Below are 15377 nucleotides of genomic sequence, written 5' to 3'. Positions count from 1 at the left end.
ACACCGTCACGTTAAAAAAGGTTATTAGTATTATACATGCAATAATAACTTTACTCGCACACTTAGGGAAAAAAAATGTTTAACAGAAGGTAAAAGTTAATAATGAACAGATCTCTGACAACACTACAGCCAAAAAATATATTTGTATCTATAGAAACATTGAAATAATGATTCAGTTTTGCTAACAAAAACCCTACAAGTGCACAGAAGCTAGTGGTAATCATCTTTGGCTGGGGATGGCTGGGATGGAAATGGATTGCAACTTGAAAAAAAATTTTCACGTTCTTCCTGTGCATCTTGGGGAAATCACTAAAAACTTATGAAAGTTCGCTCTTCCTTCTAGAAACTTTATTATTTCCGTCCCAGTGCTCTAAGAGCAATTTTGTAATAGAGGAAATATTGTTTGTCAAAGATTTGAGTTTCGACCAAAATACAGTAAAATCTCCGTGACAAGGCAGGCCATTTTTTTTCCTTTTCATGTTTTGCCTTGGAAAAACCGTTTTCGACTGATAAGATTGGGCTTGGGTCTCTCTTCAATGCCTACCAACCGTTGCAACTAGCACGATTGGAAGTGTTTAATCGGGGTACTTCATATAAGAACCACTTGAGGTAGAAACGCTTGGCCCGAACAAAGATCAACGTCTGCACGATAAATTCAAATACAGGCCTAACAGGCACATCACCAAAGTCTGGTTTTGGCTGATATACACTGCAAAAAAGCAATTTTTCGAATGAGTGAAACTCATGCTTTTTTAGCAAACTACTTATTTTACTCAGTATTTCGATTATAGTCACTCGCAATATGAGTGAAATGTTTAACCCAAATGAATGAGTGGAATTTACTCTTAACTTTGAGTAGATCTTACAAGGAGTATTTTTACTCTTATACTTGAGTAGAAACTACGCAGACTTGTAAGGTGACAAGGAGAATAACTCCCCCCCCCCCCCCCCACCCAATAGTAGCCTGTCTAAGGATAAACCACGTCAGTTTGTTTGGTTCCTCTAACAGAGAACTGACACCCAAAAATATGCAAATGGTAGGGTGAGGCAATTTGGATCAACTTGGCCGGTTAACAAAAACAACACAAGAGCATCGATTTCTGATGTCATTTCCGACGTTCTTAATGACTTACACAGGGATACGGTTTGCAGGTAAAACTAACCTGTTTGTTGAGTCTGTAATCAGCCACAAGATGAATGTAACTGATTCGGTTGCTATTGGTAACAGGAATGTCTCGACCACCTGGCTTCAACTCCACAACCTGTCAAATACAAATAACTGAATCATAAGAACGACAGGCACATGGGTCATACATCTCTACTGCCTGTCAACTCTTTAAGCCCTAACAGTGATCAGCATCAAATTTCTCCTTGTAATATCCACGCTTATTCAACCCCTGAGGTCATGAGAGTCAAGCATATGATCACCCAAGGTGAATTTTCTTGACATCTTAATAACTTCTCCCCAGTACTTTTATAAGAAAAGTATGGGGACAAGTTAGGAGAATTAATTTGTTCTTTGATATCAGGGGTTAAAGGGTTAAAGGGGCAGTGTGGCCTATTTTTTTGTGTCACTTTGAATAGCCGAAAAATATATTTGAATCGATGGAATCGTCAAAATAATGGTTCAGTTTTGTTAATAATAATCCTACTAATGCACAGAAACTAATATTAGTCGTGTTTGACTGCGGATGGCTGGGATGAAAATGGATTACAACTTGAAAAAATAATTGGTGTTTTACCTGTGCATTGAGAAGTCATTAAAAAACCTGATTATAGTTTGTTTGTTTTGGTTTTTTTTTGCCAAAGAAATCCCCTAATATTGTTTTCCTAGAGCTCTAATAGCAATTTCATGTTAGAAAAATAAGGTTCTTTGTCAAAAATTTGAGCAGTTTTTACCAAAATACAGCAAAATGTCCGTGACAGTGCTCCTTTAAAACAGAAGTGAAATAAGTATGATGAGGGGCAGCCGAGTGGTTAGTGACGCGGTCTTGTATTCCAGAGGTCCCTAATTCATGTCCCTTCTCTGACCGCTAGCTGGTTTTGATTTGGGGTGGTAAGCCTTTCTGCTAGTTGGAATTTTTCAAAGATGTGCATGTTTAGTTTCATTCCTTTGCCACGTTAGGAGTTATCACTAGAGTGTCAAATACATCAGATAATTATCGGTATGGGCTATTGTGGCACGGTATGAGGAGACTGCTACAGCTTAGTCATAACATGTAACTTGTGTACAAATAAAATTTGAGCCTACAGTAAAAGATGATGCCTACAACAAAGGCGCTACTTTGGTAATGGGTATATCTTTGCTAGACAACCAAGGTACTCTCTTTTTCCGATTAACAACAACAGCAACAAACAAGTACTTGTATTGTATCGTACTGTAACAAAAAACCCAAAACAAAACAACAACAACAACAAAAGCAACAAAAACCAAAACAAAACAGCCACTCTGCAGGCAGTAAGTTCCTTTAAAAAATCGATAAAATTGAGTTTGATGGCAAAGCCGTTAGTAGGCTGACACTTTCCAAGCCTTAACGGACTTCTTCGTATTTGCACTATAAATACATTCTATAATAACGCAAGTTTTTTCCTGAGTGAATGAGATCTTGGATTTCTCACATTTCTCTTTTACCTGACTTTCTCCGAGGTCGTTGTTAACCACGGTAAAGTTAAGCGACAGCTCTTCAACATTTCCAGAGTAATTTTTGAGAAACAGTAAGTTCCTAGAGAAAGGAAAAATACATGAGCTTACATGGAAAAGTAGAGCACGAAGCATTGCCTAATGGCGGCGTCAAACGAAGACGGTGGCTACGAGCACAACAACAACAACACGAGTAACAAATCACCAATAAGCGACACACCTGTACATTTCTGGATCAAGTGACTCGAGGTGATGGATATCCACGTCTGTGCCATGTTTACTAAGAAGCTTACAAAGGAAAAAACTGGCGAACGGCAGCTCCACCAACATGTTCTCATACAAGGCCTGCAAGAGAGACAGTGAGGAACCTTAAGATCCATCAGCAACAGAAAGACTGACTAAACTTTTATGGTGAATCAATGAGAATAGCCTTTTTTACAGTTCCCGACGCCATTTTGAAATAGTAACCGCGCAAACACCACATCGAGGCTCGCGTTGACCCGCAAAACATAAACAGAGTGAAATCACAGCTGTTTTGCTCACACGTTCGTATATTTTGGTTATTTCTTTTCACTCTAAATGGTCATAAAATACAAAGACAAGGAAATCACGACGCTGGAAGATATTCAGAAGCTGAAAGTGAAAGAACTAAGGGATATTTTGAAGTGTAATTCTGAAAGAGCGGGCGGAACAAAGGCGGACTTAGTCCTAAAAGTTTACGCTTTGCTTGTGCGGAACGTCGTGAGGCCGGCCGAAAATGTCGAAGAAAATGCGGATAATAGTGGCCACTTTGAATACGAAGACACACTTAGACGGATTTCTGCTCTTGGATGGTCTACGGACCTGCGTCAGCTGCCAGAACTTAACTTTATCCAGCTGTACGACTACCTCGTTGTATCTACACGCAAGTACCGCCATATCGTGCTTAAGGGTACAAATTATAAAAAGTTGAAATCTTACCAATTTTTCTTTGAGGGAAACGTAAAACGACTGGAGAGTAAAGTTTACCAAGGCAAGACCTATGTCAAAGCTAGTGTTCTTCCATCTATGAAGAAGAATCCGTATAGAGTTATAGTAGAGTTCTCACCTCAATGTGACATATTGCGAGCGGCGTGCACGTGTCCGGCCGGGCTTGGCTTAAATGGAAAAGGTAAATGCAACCACGTAGGAGGCGTGTTGTTTGCTGCTGAAGATTTTACGAGAAGAGGATTACAAAAACATGCCGAACCTCTGACCTGCACATCGCGGCTGTCTGTTTGGGTTGTGCCTCGTAACCAAAGTGTTGCAGCAAAGCCACTTGACCAGGTTCTGATCAGAAAGATACGATTTGGGAAGAAAAATATTCGTCTCCAACCGAAGATTATAAAATTTGATCCAAGAGCGCCAAACCAGCGAACGACGGATGAAAAACATTTTAAGACCTTTTGTACAGGTCTTCAAAACAGTCTCCCTGCTAGTTCTTTTTTTTTATTTCATGACATTAAGTCAAAATGCTTAGAAGAGCCTGACCCTGAAGAGAAAGAGAAACCAGAGGGCGTACCCTTTAATGATAACTATGATATAGCTTCGAAGCACTTCAAATACATGGTTGATGAACACGTCTCTAACTTAGCAATTACCCAGGAAGAGATCCAGGAGACAGAGAGACTGACACGCGGACAAAACAAAAACAGTCTTTGGTTTGAAAAAAGGAAAACTCTCTTAACAGCTTCAAATTTTGGAAAAGCTGCCAAGACCAAAGTGGAGCCTTCAAATAAATTAAAGTCAATCCTCTACTCAAACTTCACAACAGATGCTCTTCAATATGGCATTGAATGTGAACCAAAGGCAGTGAACTTGTATATTAAGGAAATGAGAAAAAACGGTGTCAATGTTAAAGTTGAAGAGGTTGGATTATTGGTGTCTAAGGAGAAACCATACTTGGGAGCTAGCATTGACAGAATTGTCACCTTCAAAGATACAGAAGAAAAATGGGGAATGGAAATTAAATCTCCCTTCAGCAAAGCAGGAATGACTGTAGAAGAGGCATGCAAAACCAAAAATTTTTTTCTGGAGAAAATTGGTGATGGAACGGTGAGACTCAAACGGAATCATGATTATTATTTGCAAATTCAAGGACAGCTCTACTGTTCTGACTTAGATCTACAAGGGATCATTCTCACAGTTTATTTTGGAGAAGATAAACCACTGTTTTTAGAGAACTTTTACTCAGACAACACTTGGTCCAGTGACTGCCTGCCTAAGATTGATTTCTTTTACAGAAGGGCTCTTTTCCCTGAGCTTCTTACCAAACGAGTGCAGAGGGGAAAGCTTCTCTACCTCCATGGTGGGTGGCAACCATTTGGCCACTATAGCTGCAGCAGAACTGGTTTAAAATTAAGATTTGAAAGACAAGTATAAGCTTTACATTGATCTGAAACTTTATTCATATTCAGGGTGCAAACAAAGTTATTTCTACAGCTTGTCATTCGGGCAAGCTGAAACTAACATTTACTGGCCAAAACATCATTTCAACTAGGCCCCAAAAAGGTTTTGATGAGCATATTGATTTGACAGTACTTCTGTAATGTGAATTCCTCAAAAAACCTCACTTGCCCGTTGGGCCAGTTAAAAACAGAATCCACTAGCCTGATAGCAAAATCCACTAGCTCCGGGCTATCAGACACTAACTTCTTCAACAAGAAACATGGCAGTTAAGTCACCAATAGCGACAACTATGGTTTCGGATTAGCAGGTGTTAGCAAAGGCGGAAGGAAGTTTGTAAGAAGTCCACATACTGTTGCTATCTGCGTCGCATAGGGGCTAAGCGTATTGGGCAGATTACCATCTAAAATGTGGTAAGTCTTTATCCGACCAATTGCTCTTTCCACATGGATCCGTACAGAGGCAATGGTCATTGTTTCCTCTGTCTCTGCTGCAGTTAGTTGATTGCGTCCCGCTAAAAAGGGTGGCATATTGACTGTGACACCCTCGGGCACAATGTCCTTTATGTCAAAGCCACGGTCAACCATGATATTGTCTCCACTTTCAATTAAATCCAGCACTCCACTTTCTCGAGTTATTTGTTTATCAGACACTCGTCCACCCCAAAGGTCTGAAAGAAAAGACACTTGGCCATTTGGTGTGACTCCCACTAGTAGCTTCCAAGTGTTGTGGTGCTTGTAATCAGACCACGTTTCTGACTGTGCAAGCATTGCAGATGGACGCTGAATGAAAAGCTCAGTGCAGTCCAAAATTATTCTGGTTGTTGCAAATTCAGCAAATTCTTCTGGCATATTTTTGCGCACCAACTCTTGGGTTGGGAAAGGGAAAATATCTTTGAGTTCATAGTACAATAAATTAATCCACGTAATACAAATCCTTGACACAAGGCTGATGCTTACACCAAATCTGTCTGCGAGGTCCTGTACAAATAAGCCAGCCTTCAGCCGAATCAGTACTAACAGAAATTCATCTAGAAATGATAGTTTCCTAGAGGGTCCTGGTTTTTTGCGATTTTCATCCTCTTGATAAGGCTGACTCCCTTTCACAAGACGCTCTCCCTTCCAGTACTGCATCTTTTCTAATTTTGGCTCAATATATTTAAAAAAACTTATCAGTGCCTCATACGATGGAAACCCTGTGTAAAATAAGATGGCTGAGTTATCATCCTTTATTTTCTCTAAGGAAAATTGACGGCTTAGCAGAATCTCATTTTCACTTTTCACTTCTCTCAAACTTTCTTCACAATCGGCTAGTTTTAGTTCCAGCAAAGTAATCTGTTGTTGCAGTTGTCTGATAACACCATTATCAGAGGCGTCAGCATGATCCTGATCAACAGTGAATGAAGGCGAAGCTTGATCACTTGCTGCTGAAACTGTTTCCAAAGGCAGTGATAGATTTGAGGACTCTTCGAATGAATCTTCTACATCCATTTCCTCTGCAGAAACTGCTGTGCTTGTTACTCGTTCAACAGGGGCTTTACGGGTTTTTTTTTGTGAGGTCCATGAAAACTGCGATGGCTCAGCACCTTTGATTGAAAGGTGTAATTTTTTACAATATGAAATAATTATAATAAAAATACATGTACATTGATAACAATAACACAGTGCTCGGGTCCGGTGTCCTCAGTGAAACTCATTGTTGACTGCAAGCTATTTATTCACACAACACTAGGATTATCTTTGATAAAAAAGAGACTGGACAAAGAAGGACTGAACATCAATTGCTATCGAAATACTACAGTCACTAAAAAACAAAGCACTTATAATCATTAATAATCATTATTCATGAGCTCAATAGCCCTATCATTATATTAAGCTTTGCAAATAAGATAAAAAGAAAAAAAAGATTGAGCAAAATGTAAGGGCACCTGCACTGAAAGGTGATATGCATATCATTATTGCTATAAGGTTGATGTATATTTCACAAACCTTTCTTCAAGTCCCAGCGGCCTGACAACTTTCTCACAATGTCCTCCTGCTTAAAATGTTCATTGCAAACTACAGTTGAACTTGTTACGGTAAAGCCATCTCTTCCATGTTGCCTCTTAATGAGATTACACCAGCGATTTCTTCGCTTGGGGCTCGTGGGGAATGTGAAGAAATGATAGCCACCGAAGAGCCCTTCGTCATTATAATAGCTGTTGTTACAGCCAAAAACGGCACAATGTTTACCTCTTTTCTTTGAAGACGACATAATCCAATCAAATATCAAAGAAACGACAAAAACAGCGAAAAAAAGCAAGGGAAAGCGTCCTTTGTTCTCATAAACACACCACGTGCGAAAATACGACTCAACGCGAGCCTCGATGTGGTGTCTGCGCGGTTACTATTCCAAGATGGCGCTGGGAACTGTAAAAAGGGCTATTGAAGGAAATAACATTCATACAAAAAAAACAACAACAACAACAACAACAAAACAAAATAAAAACAAAATGGACAGGTTTCTGTCCTTTTGTGATTTGAACGCAGGTGTGTGAACACTAGGGCTTGGCGTGCATACCACGTACGTCACTACTCCTTAGTGGCATTGACCAACGGCGAAATAGAGTAGAAAGCTTTTTTTATATAGACACGAGTGTTTTACTGGAAAATCCACCACTCGTAAAATTCAACAAAACTACATCCAGGAACCGAGTGACGTATTTTTAACTCGTGAATGCACGTAGCGCAATGAACGAGTTATAGCGATAGCTGACTGTTGACTTGGTCGGTCGGTCGGTCGGTCGGTTTTGTCGTTAACTTTAGCGGTGAGGGTAAAAGGAGGAATGAGTTTGCGGAATGGAATGTGGAAAGACGTGCGGAATGGCATAATTATGCAAAATAAGAATTGCGGAATGACATAATTATGCGAGATACGATTTATGCATAATGACTCACAGAAATACATTAAACTGAAAAAGCGCGCCTTTTTTTGGGCGCCAATTTGCAAATACAGCCTTTTTGTAACCATTTCAACCGAAGAATGCATCACAAAAACCCAAACAATGGTATCTTCGAATTCAAACTTTTTTCCTTCGATTCTCATCGCATAGCCGTTGATGCAACATAGCAGCTCGTGGACTTTTATCGTTCGCGAGTGAACACAAGATTTTTAACACATTTGCATTAAAGAGGTTTGTTTATTTACGTAACCTGGTTTCCATTCCACACGAGTCGTCCGCCATTACGGGAGATGTATACAACTCAATCGAAGGCTGGTTAAACTTGACATGTTTCAAGCTTTCACAGCGCCTCGCAGGAAAAAGACGTGAGTAAAGAACCGCCTCTGTTTATTTTTGAAACGATTTATGTCACTTGTCGAGGATTTATCTGGTTATGACGAATGTGTTGTGGTTCGGTCATGCTCATTTCCGTTGTTTTACGTTTTATATTAATCAATTTATCATACACAGCCAAACACACACACACACACACACACACACACGCAAAAAATAAATAAATAAATGAAAACGAAAATAAAAATTTAACCCGCAATCTATACCGCAGAACTCTTTCCCCGTATTTTGGCGTGTAGATTTCGGTTTTTTATTTTCGAAGGAAGGATCTTGATGTAACAAATTTTCAACTCCAACATTTTATAAGAAACTATATCTAAGCAATTCGGGAAAGATTTCCGCACAGCCCCATACATTATTTATCTATGCACAATTGTCACACTAACCCACTTCCAAAAACGACGAGCGTGAAAACAGAGTGTGTGCCAAATGTATAGATAATTATGCATGGGGCTGTGCATGCAGATATCTTGACGCAACTCGTACTAAAAATACTGTAAGAGACTAATGTCACTTGAAGCCTCGGTAATTAATACCATACCGTAATTCTTATCTACTTTCTTTTCTTTTTCCTTTTTTTTTTATTTTAAAAAATCGATATAAGCTTGTATTGTACTGGTTATCCCATACCATGAAATCCCGGTTTTAAGTCCCCCTCCCCTGCTAATAAATCGCCTCGATTTTTGGGCCATCTATTTGTAAACGAAAATTTTATTCCGTGATAAACCCCTACCACTCTTCCACTTATAGTCCCATCTTTGATTTTATATAAACACGTAACACCCCTTCCCCCCTCGCCCCTAAAAAAGCCGTTGACATTTCCTTTTTACGTATCCCCACCCGTAACCGGAATTTTACGGTATTATGGTCTGTGCCTCATTACAAGAGCCTGTGAAGTTTTCCTAGACTCAACCTATTGTTGACTTTTTTGGTTTTCCTTGTTTTATCTGATTGGTGAGTATCACAGGTCTCGCAGAGGTAAACCCATAAATGGTTGGATTGCTCAGTAGCTCAACAACAGTAACTCAAGTAGCTCTACAAACATGTAATCTAACCACACTTACACCCCAGGGGAGGGGGGGGGGGGGGACTCTCACATAAAACTGAAGGGACAAGCCGTCAAAAATGTTGAACAGAATGTTCTAAATTGTACCAGACTCTCTTGGCATAGGTGTGGCCCCAATGTAGTTTCCTTAAGGGTTACCAAAACAAAATATTGAAATAATCAAGCAGTTTTCTCATTGCACAGAACAGAAAAGCTTTCCTTTGAGGTTTTGAAAGCAGAGATTCAGATTTCCACCGCAATGGTACAAAACTGCACATTTTCAACCCCTGTCAGGGACAAGCATTTTTACATCGCCCTAAAATTGACCTCCCATTTCCCCTTGGGGTGTAGAGCAATAATAACTAACTGTTCACATGGAGTTAACGTTTGGCAATAACAACAACAAGCAAGAGAGGATCAAAAGTATGAATTCTCCATACATGTTCCGATACATATCCAGCTGTTCACTATTTATGACTTTTTTTTAGGTCAACCATACAACCAGAGTTTTTTTGTTTTTTGTTTACGTACACATAATTTTTTTAAAAATTAATTTTTATGATTCTTGATGACTGACCTAAAAATAAACCAAGGGGAATCGTCATCATTCCAATAAGTCATGTAAGACCATTAGAGCATATAGCTCACACATATACTTGATCCTCTCTTATGACAACCAAAACTATATCCACCATAACTTTAGCTGGTAATTCTAGCTGTCATAGCAGTTTCCATGTCCACATATATAACGCTTGTAATATGAAAACTCTACAAATAGTATCTTCATTTAACATAAAGTTTGAAGATACTTAAGCATAATATAAACAAGGCTGTTTTCACGCAAAAAAATGAGTTGTTCATTACATAATTAGGGACCGATCGTTTATTACGTCCTAGGGGGTTAAACGAGCTCTTTTTGGGGGATGGGGGGGGGGGGGGGAATTTTGTACCTTGTACGAAAAGTGAGGGTGGTAAAATTTTAAGGGTACCAACTAAATGTATTTTGCAATCATTCTTCTCATCAATCCTAGAGTTGGTAAAATCGACTAGATACTTCTCCATATCGTTACTATTCTTCAGAGCGACAAAGCTCTTGCACGTAATAGGTTGAGTAATGACACAGACAGGCAAACCGTGTATTTCATCAAGCAGTTTATCTCTGAAGGCTTGTTTCTCTGGGCAAAAAAATTGAACAAAAGACGAATAGAGATGGTAGGCTTCTTCAAAATCTATATAATTATCCACATCCTTGATCCACATCCATACATCAAATGCTCCTGTACTGCTCTCAAACCCCGAGCTGCTTTGACCTTCTGTGTACCTTCTTTTGACGACCGTGAAGAATAGACTCCAGCAATAACAAAACATCATTCTAAGGTACGTTCCCTTACTTGAATTTCGCCTAACTTCTGATTGTTTCTCTTGCCAGTTCAGATTCAGAGAGCTAGCGACTTCCGCATGTAACCAAGCGTTGTCACCAGGGGCCCGTTTCTCGAAAGACCCGGTAACTTACCGGGCCCGATAAGTAATTTTGGTGACAAATGTTTCTTAACAGAAGTCAATTTTTGTCAGCTTTGAAAACTAAATTTTAAAATCATGTTATTCTATGAAAACATTGGCCAAGTACCATGCCTGTAATTGTTCTGTAATCGGCGAAAAACGGGCCCAGTAAGTTACCGGGCTTTCGAGAAACAGGCCCCAGGAATTTCTCAACAATTCAATCGCCAGGCCAACCTAAGGGGGGGGGGGGGGGGAATTTTCAAACTGTCATTGAAGTTTTCATACCCTCGATTCTTTAGAAAACCGCCGCCCCCCCCCCCCCCCCCCCCACTAGGACGTAATAAACGATCGGTCCCTTAGTTATGTAATGTAATTTGAAAACAACTCAACAAACTTATCGTTTTCAAAGTGATGTTGTAATGTTCTTGCTTACAGTTTGTAAAATGTCAAAAAAAAATGATTTAATGTGGAACCTTGCCAGTATACAACAAAGATGCCTTATCATTTAATTAGGCCAAAATTTAAAAGCAAATTCTACTGAAAAACTGATCGATTTTAGTTTTTATTTGTCTGAGACAGTTCAAGTATCAGACAAAATGGTCAGTAAAATAAGAAGGAAAAAAAAGCCGAAAAACCAGTATATAATACTAACATTTTTTTTAAGGCTTTGCCCCACTATAAGCTAGCATAATGTTGAAACACCTACTTAGATACCCACTTCAAAGATCAGAATAAACAATGTTTGGGGTAACACGTTTTATACTTTGAAAATAAAATACAATGTGACTGGATTGTTCAGCCATTGTGATGGATGATAGTTGTTACAGTGGTGAAGAAGCTTTCTCTATCTTAGGAATATTTTGGGATGTTATCAGTATGATTTATTTGCAAGTTCTTCTAACTGTAAAGTATACACGCTGAAGGTGATTCCATCACTTATAAGTCAGAGGGACATGCACTATTCATGGTTAAAAATGGGCATGGGTGTTATTTCAACACGTTGCAACAGTTATTGCAGTTCCCCTCCCCCTACCCCTCTCTTCTCCAAAGTGGACTGAATTTCATGTTTCCTCTCTAAAACCGAGATTTTATAGTTTTGGATAACCAGTACAATACAAGAAAGTAGGCTTCAAGTGACATTAGTCTCTTACAGTATTTTTAGTACGAGTTGCGTCAAGATATCTGCACAGCCCCATGCATAATTATCTATACATTTGGCACACACTCTGTTCTCACGCTCGTCGTGTTAGTGTGACAGTTGTGCATGGATAAATAATGTGTATGGGGCTGTGCGGAAATATTTCCCGAATTGCTTAGATATTGTTTCTGATAAAATATTGGAGTTGAAAATTTTATTTGTTTCATCAAGATCCTTCCTTCGAAAATAAAAAACCGAAATCTACACGTCAAAATACGGGGAAAGAGTTCTGCGGTATAGATTGCGGTTAAATGTTTATAACCAGATAAATCCTCGACAAGTGACATAAATCGTTTCAAAAATAAACAGAGGCGGTTCTTTACTCACGTCTTTTTCCTGCGAGGCGCTGTGAAAGCTTGAAACATGTCAAGTTTAACCAGCCTTCGATTGAGTTGTATACATCTCCCGTAATGGCGGACGACTCGTGTGGAATGGAAACCAGGTTACGTAAATAAACAAACCTCTTTAATGCAAATGTATTACAAATCTTGTGTTCACTCGCGAACGATAAAAGTCCACGAGCTGCTATGTTGCATCAACAGCTATGCGATGAGAATCGAAGGAAAAAAATTTGAATTCGAAGATACCATCGTTTGGGTTTTTGCAATGCATTCTTCGGTTGAATGGTTACAAAAAGGCTGTATTTGTTGGCGCCCAAAAAAAGGCGCGCTTTTTCAGTTTAATGTATTTCTGTGAGTCATTATGCATAAATCGTATCTCGCATAATTATGTCATTCCGCAATTCTTATTTCGCATAATTATGCCATTCCGCACGTCTTTCCACATTCCATGTCTGCCTTTTACCCTCACCGTAACTTTAGGGCGTGCGCAGTGAATGAGTTTTAAATTCAATTAGTGGAAAAAACACGCGAACATTTATTGTTCACGGCGCATCAGGAAATTCTTATTCAATATGTAGAGAATAGTTTGACGATCGTTCAGTGCAAGAATGGAGATTTTTCGTTTAATTTGAGCAAAGTTACAAGTTTTTTTAGTTTTTCAGAAAGTCCGGGGTCGTAACCTCAATTAGTGGAAAAAAAAAACGTGAAAATGTTTTTCACGACGCGTCAGAATTCTCTCATTCATTCTGTAGAGAATAATTTGACAATCATTTTAGTGTAAGAATGGAGATTTTTCGTTGAATCTGAGCAAAGTTATAGGTTTTGTTCGTTTTTCTACAAAGTGCGGTTTCTTTCAAGAATTAAAAATAATTTAAGTTAGAAATAATTTAATTAAAAATAATGTAATTTGTCAGTTTTCACGCGAAAGCGGAACGTGCCATGTCACGCATCATTGACGTCGTAGACAAAATTATGCAAATTTCTGGTGAAATGAACACTTTAAGATCTTGTCAGCTTTCATAGAGGTTTCAAAGGGAAAAAATGTTTCATTTTCGAAATTTACAACTGGTAATTTATGGGAAAGCAAACGGACGCGGTTGATAAATAATTCTTATTTAGCAAGAGCTTGTCATAGTTCATTATTTTTACTTGATGATTACGTGGACTGAACTCCAAAGGAAAATTTTTTACGCATTTATGTCGGGCATGAAATGTAATGCGATACTTTGTTGAACAGATTTCCCTTTGTGAGATCGGCTTACCCTACAGTAATTTTGTAATTTAAATTTCCAAAAAAATTTCACTTGCCCATCGGGCAAGTGATGGTTAGAATCCACTAGCCCGATCGCAAAATCCAGTAGCCCTGGACTATCGGGGACACGAATTTGCATGACGTAGCTGCACATGGCGTGCTTCTATGAACTTTGAATCAGAAAAAACACGTGATTTTTTTTTTTAATCGGCGCATCAGAATACAAGAGTACAATAATGGTTATTTTTCGTTACATAATCGGGCAAAGATATAGTTTCTTTTAGCTTTCAAGGAAGTTTCCGTAGCCGTCTAAATTTCAATTACTATGTGTCATCTGCATTCACGAGTTGGCTCACAGGAGCCTTTGATCTATATCGTCACTAGTGAGGATTAGACGGTGGCTTGAAGATATGAATTTTGTTTTCTCGTGAAGCAATATTCTACTATTCGCTAAGACCGTTCGCAAAATATTGTTTTGCCATTCGAACATAAAAGTCATATCTTCGCGCCGCCGTGTTATTTCCTCTATACCTGTGCTACAGGGGAGTTACCAGGGGGCATTATACTTCCTTTTTTGTTCCAGCTACAGTGTAAGTACACTGTATTTTTCTTTTCGTTTTTGTTGGCACATTAATTGTCCTCTGATCCCTATTGAACTGAGGGCCAGAGTCCGGTTGCATAAAGCATCTTAAGATAAGTGGGCATTATCTGCAGTCGTTCCCTGCATCAGGAAGGATATTGTCATGCTTTCTTTGTTTTCCCTATCTACAGTAAACCACCATCGAACGTGTGATCCAATAAAGCGCCTGAGAAAATCCTTTCGGAACGTGGAAAATGGTTGCAGAAAACTACCACTTATCTTAAGATGCATTATCCAACCTGGCCCAGGAGCCAAATTCACGAAGTTCTCTCACGTTAACAGGACTTTGCGAATTTGGCCCCTGGCTTTTAAGTGACTTGTGGTCATTTTGCACTTGCGACAAAGATTAATTTGAAAGCAGGGCAAAAGGCAACAAAACTAAAGCAAAACAAACCTTTCCTAACATTCTTCCAAGGAAATGGTAGTGTTTCAGATAATCCTTTGCTAAAATGGCAGCCTATAAAGCACATAACACTCAAATGTCAAGTTATAATTCTTAAATGACACGTTTCGAGCGAGGACTATGAAAAGGATGTTCCATAGAGTGAGAGAAAAAAGGGAAATGTGACACGTAAAGCCATCCGAGGACAAAGATCAATGATACTAATTTCTGTGTACTAGTAGAGTTGTTGTTAACAAAACTGGACGATTACGTTTCTGACACTGCCCCTTTAACGATCTGAAAGATTTAGTTGATCTAATTTCGGAGTTAATTGCTCCTTCATGTGTCAAATGTCGAGAGAAGTGTGCAATGATAAGGAATTTAACATGGCGAAGATCTACTGCACCTGAGGATTTGGGTACAACAGCCTCTCATGTGTGGACTTGAAAAAGCCAATGTTTGGATCGAATCCGGCTTTAAGCAGCTGACTTAAAAATTCCCTGAGCGACAGAAACAAATACATAAAGTAGGTGAGTGAGAACAAATTAGAACTTAGGAGGGGGGGGGGGGGGGTGGGGGGAACTGCTACCACAATCGTGGGAAACATGCAACCAGTGCCA

At 39.1% G+C, this 15377-nt stretch overlaps 3 protein-coding genes across 3 annotated transcripts in view; 1 reads left to right on the top strand and 2 right to left on the bottom strand.

Moving 5' to 3' along the window:
- Nucleotides 1-15377, bottom strand: part of LOC146482856 (ubiquitin-protein ligase E3C-like) — a 39972-nt gene that overhangs the window by 4374 nt on the left and 20221 nt on the right. Inside the window, exons 21-25 of the mRNA XM_085106669.1 lie at nucleotides 15164-15257; nucleotides 14770-14832; nucleotides 2862-2986; nucleotides 2633-2723; nucleotides 1164-1262 (exon numbers count right to left, since the gene is read on the bottom strand). Coding sequence (XP_084962795.1) covers nucleotides 1164-1262; nucleotides 2633-2723; nucleotides 2862-2986; nucleotides 14770-14832; nucleotides 15164-15257 — 472 coding nt within the window. The remainder of the gene's footprint in view (nucleotides 1-1163; nucleotides 1263-2632; nucleotides 2724-2861; nucleotides 2987-14769; nucleotides 14833-15163; nucleotides 15258-15377) is intronic.
- On the top strand, nucleotides 3117-5049 carry LOC146482859 (uncharacterized). Its single transcript, XM_085106643.1, has one exon. It carries the CDS (start codon nucleotides 3221-3223, stop codon nucleotides 5039-5041), a length of 1821 nt encoding a protein of 606 aa, XP_084962769.1. The 5' UTR covers nucleotides 3117-3220; the 3' UTR covers nucleotides 5042-5049.
- On the bottom strand, nucleotides 5356-7484 carry LOC146482858 (uncharacterized). The gene is made up of 2 exons (XM_085106645.1): nucleotides 7054-7484; nucleotides 5356-6650 (listed from the first exon to the last, which is right to left on the bottom strand). Exons 1-2 carry the CDS (start codon nucleotides 7316-7318, stop codon nucleotides 5356-5358), a joined length of 1560 nt encoding a protein of 519 aa, XP_084962771.1. The 5' UTR covers nucleotides 7319-7484.

The sequence above is a fragment of the Pavona decussata genome, unplaced genomic scaffold (assembly GCF_977016875.1).
Source record: "Pavona decussata unplaced genomic scaffold, jaPavDecu1.1 SCAFFOLD_42, whole genome shotgun sequence".
NCBI classification, from domain to species: domain Eukaryota; kingdom Metazoa; phylum Cnidaria; class Anthozoa; order Scleractinia; family Agariciidae; genus Pavona; species Pavona decussata.
Note: the sequence above shows the minus strand (reverse complement) of the source record. Positions and strands in the feature narration are given on the sequence as shown.

Excerpts from the sequence above, each read along its gene's own strand:
- LOC146482859 (XM_085106643.1), top strand. The coding sequence starts at position 3,221 with ATGGTCATAAAATACAAAGACAAGGAAATCACGACGCTGGAAGATATT.
- LOC146482858 (XM_085106645.1), bottom strand. The coding sequence starts at position 7,318 with ATGTCGTCTTCAAAGAAAAGAGGTAAACATTGTGCCGTTTTTGGCTGT. Across the intron at positions 6,651-7,053 it reads CCGCTGGGACTTGAAGAAAG|GTGCTGAGCCATCGCAGTTT; the intron begins GTTTGTGAAATA and ends TTTCAATCAAAG.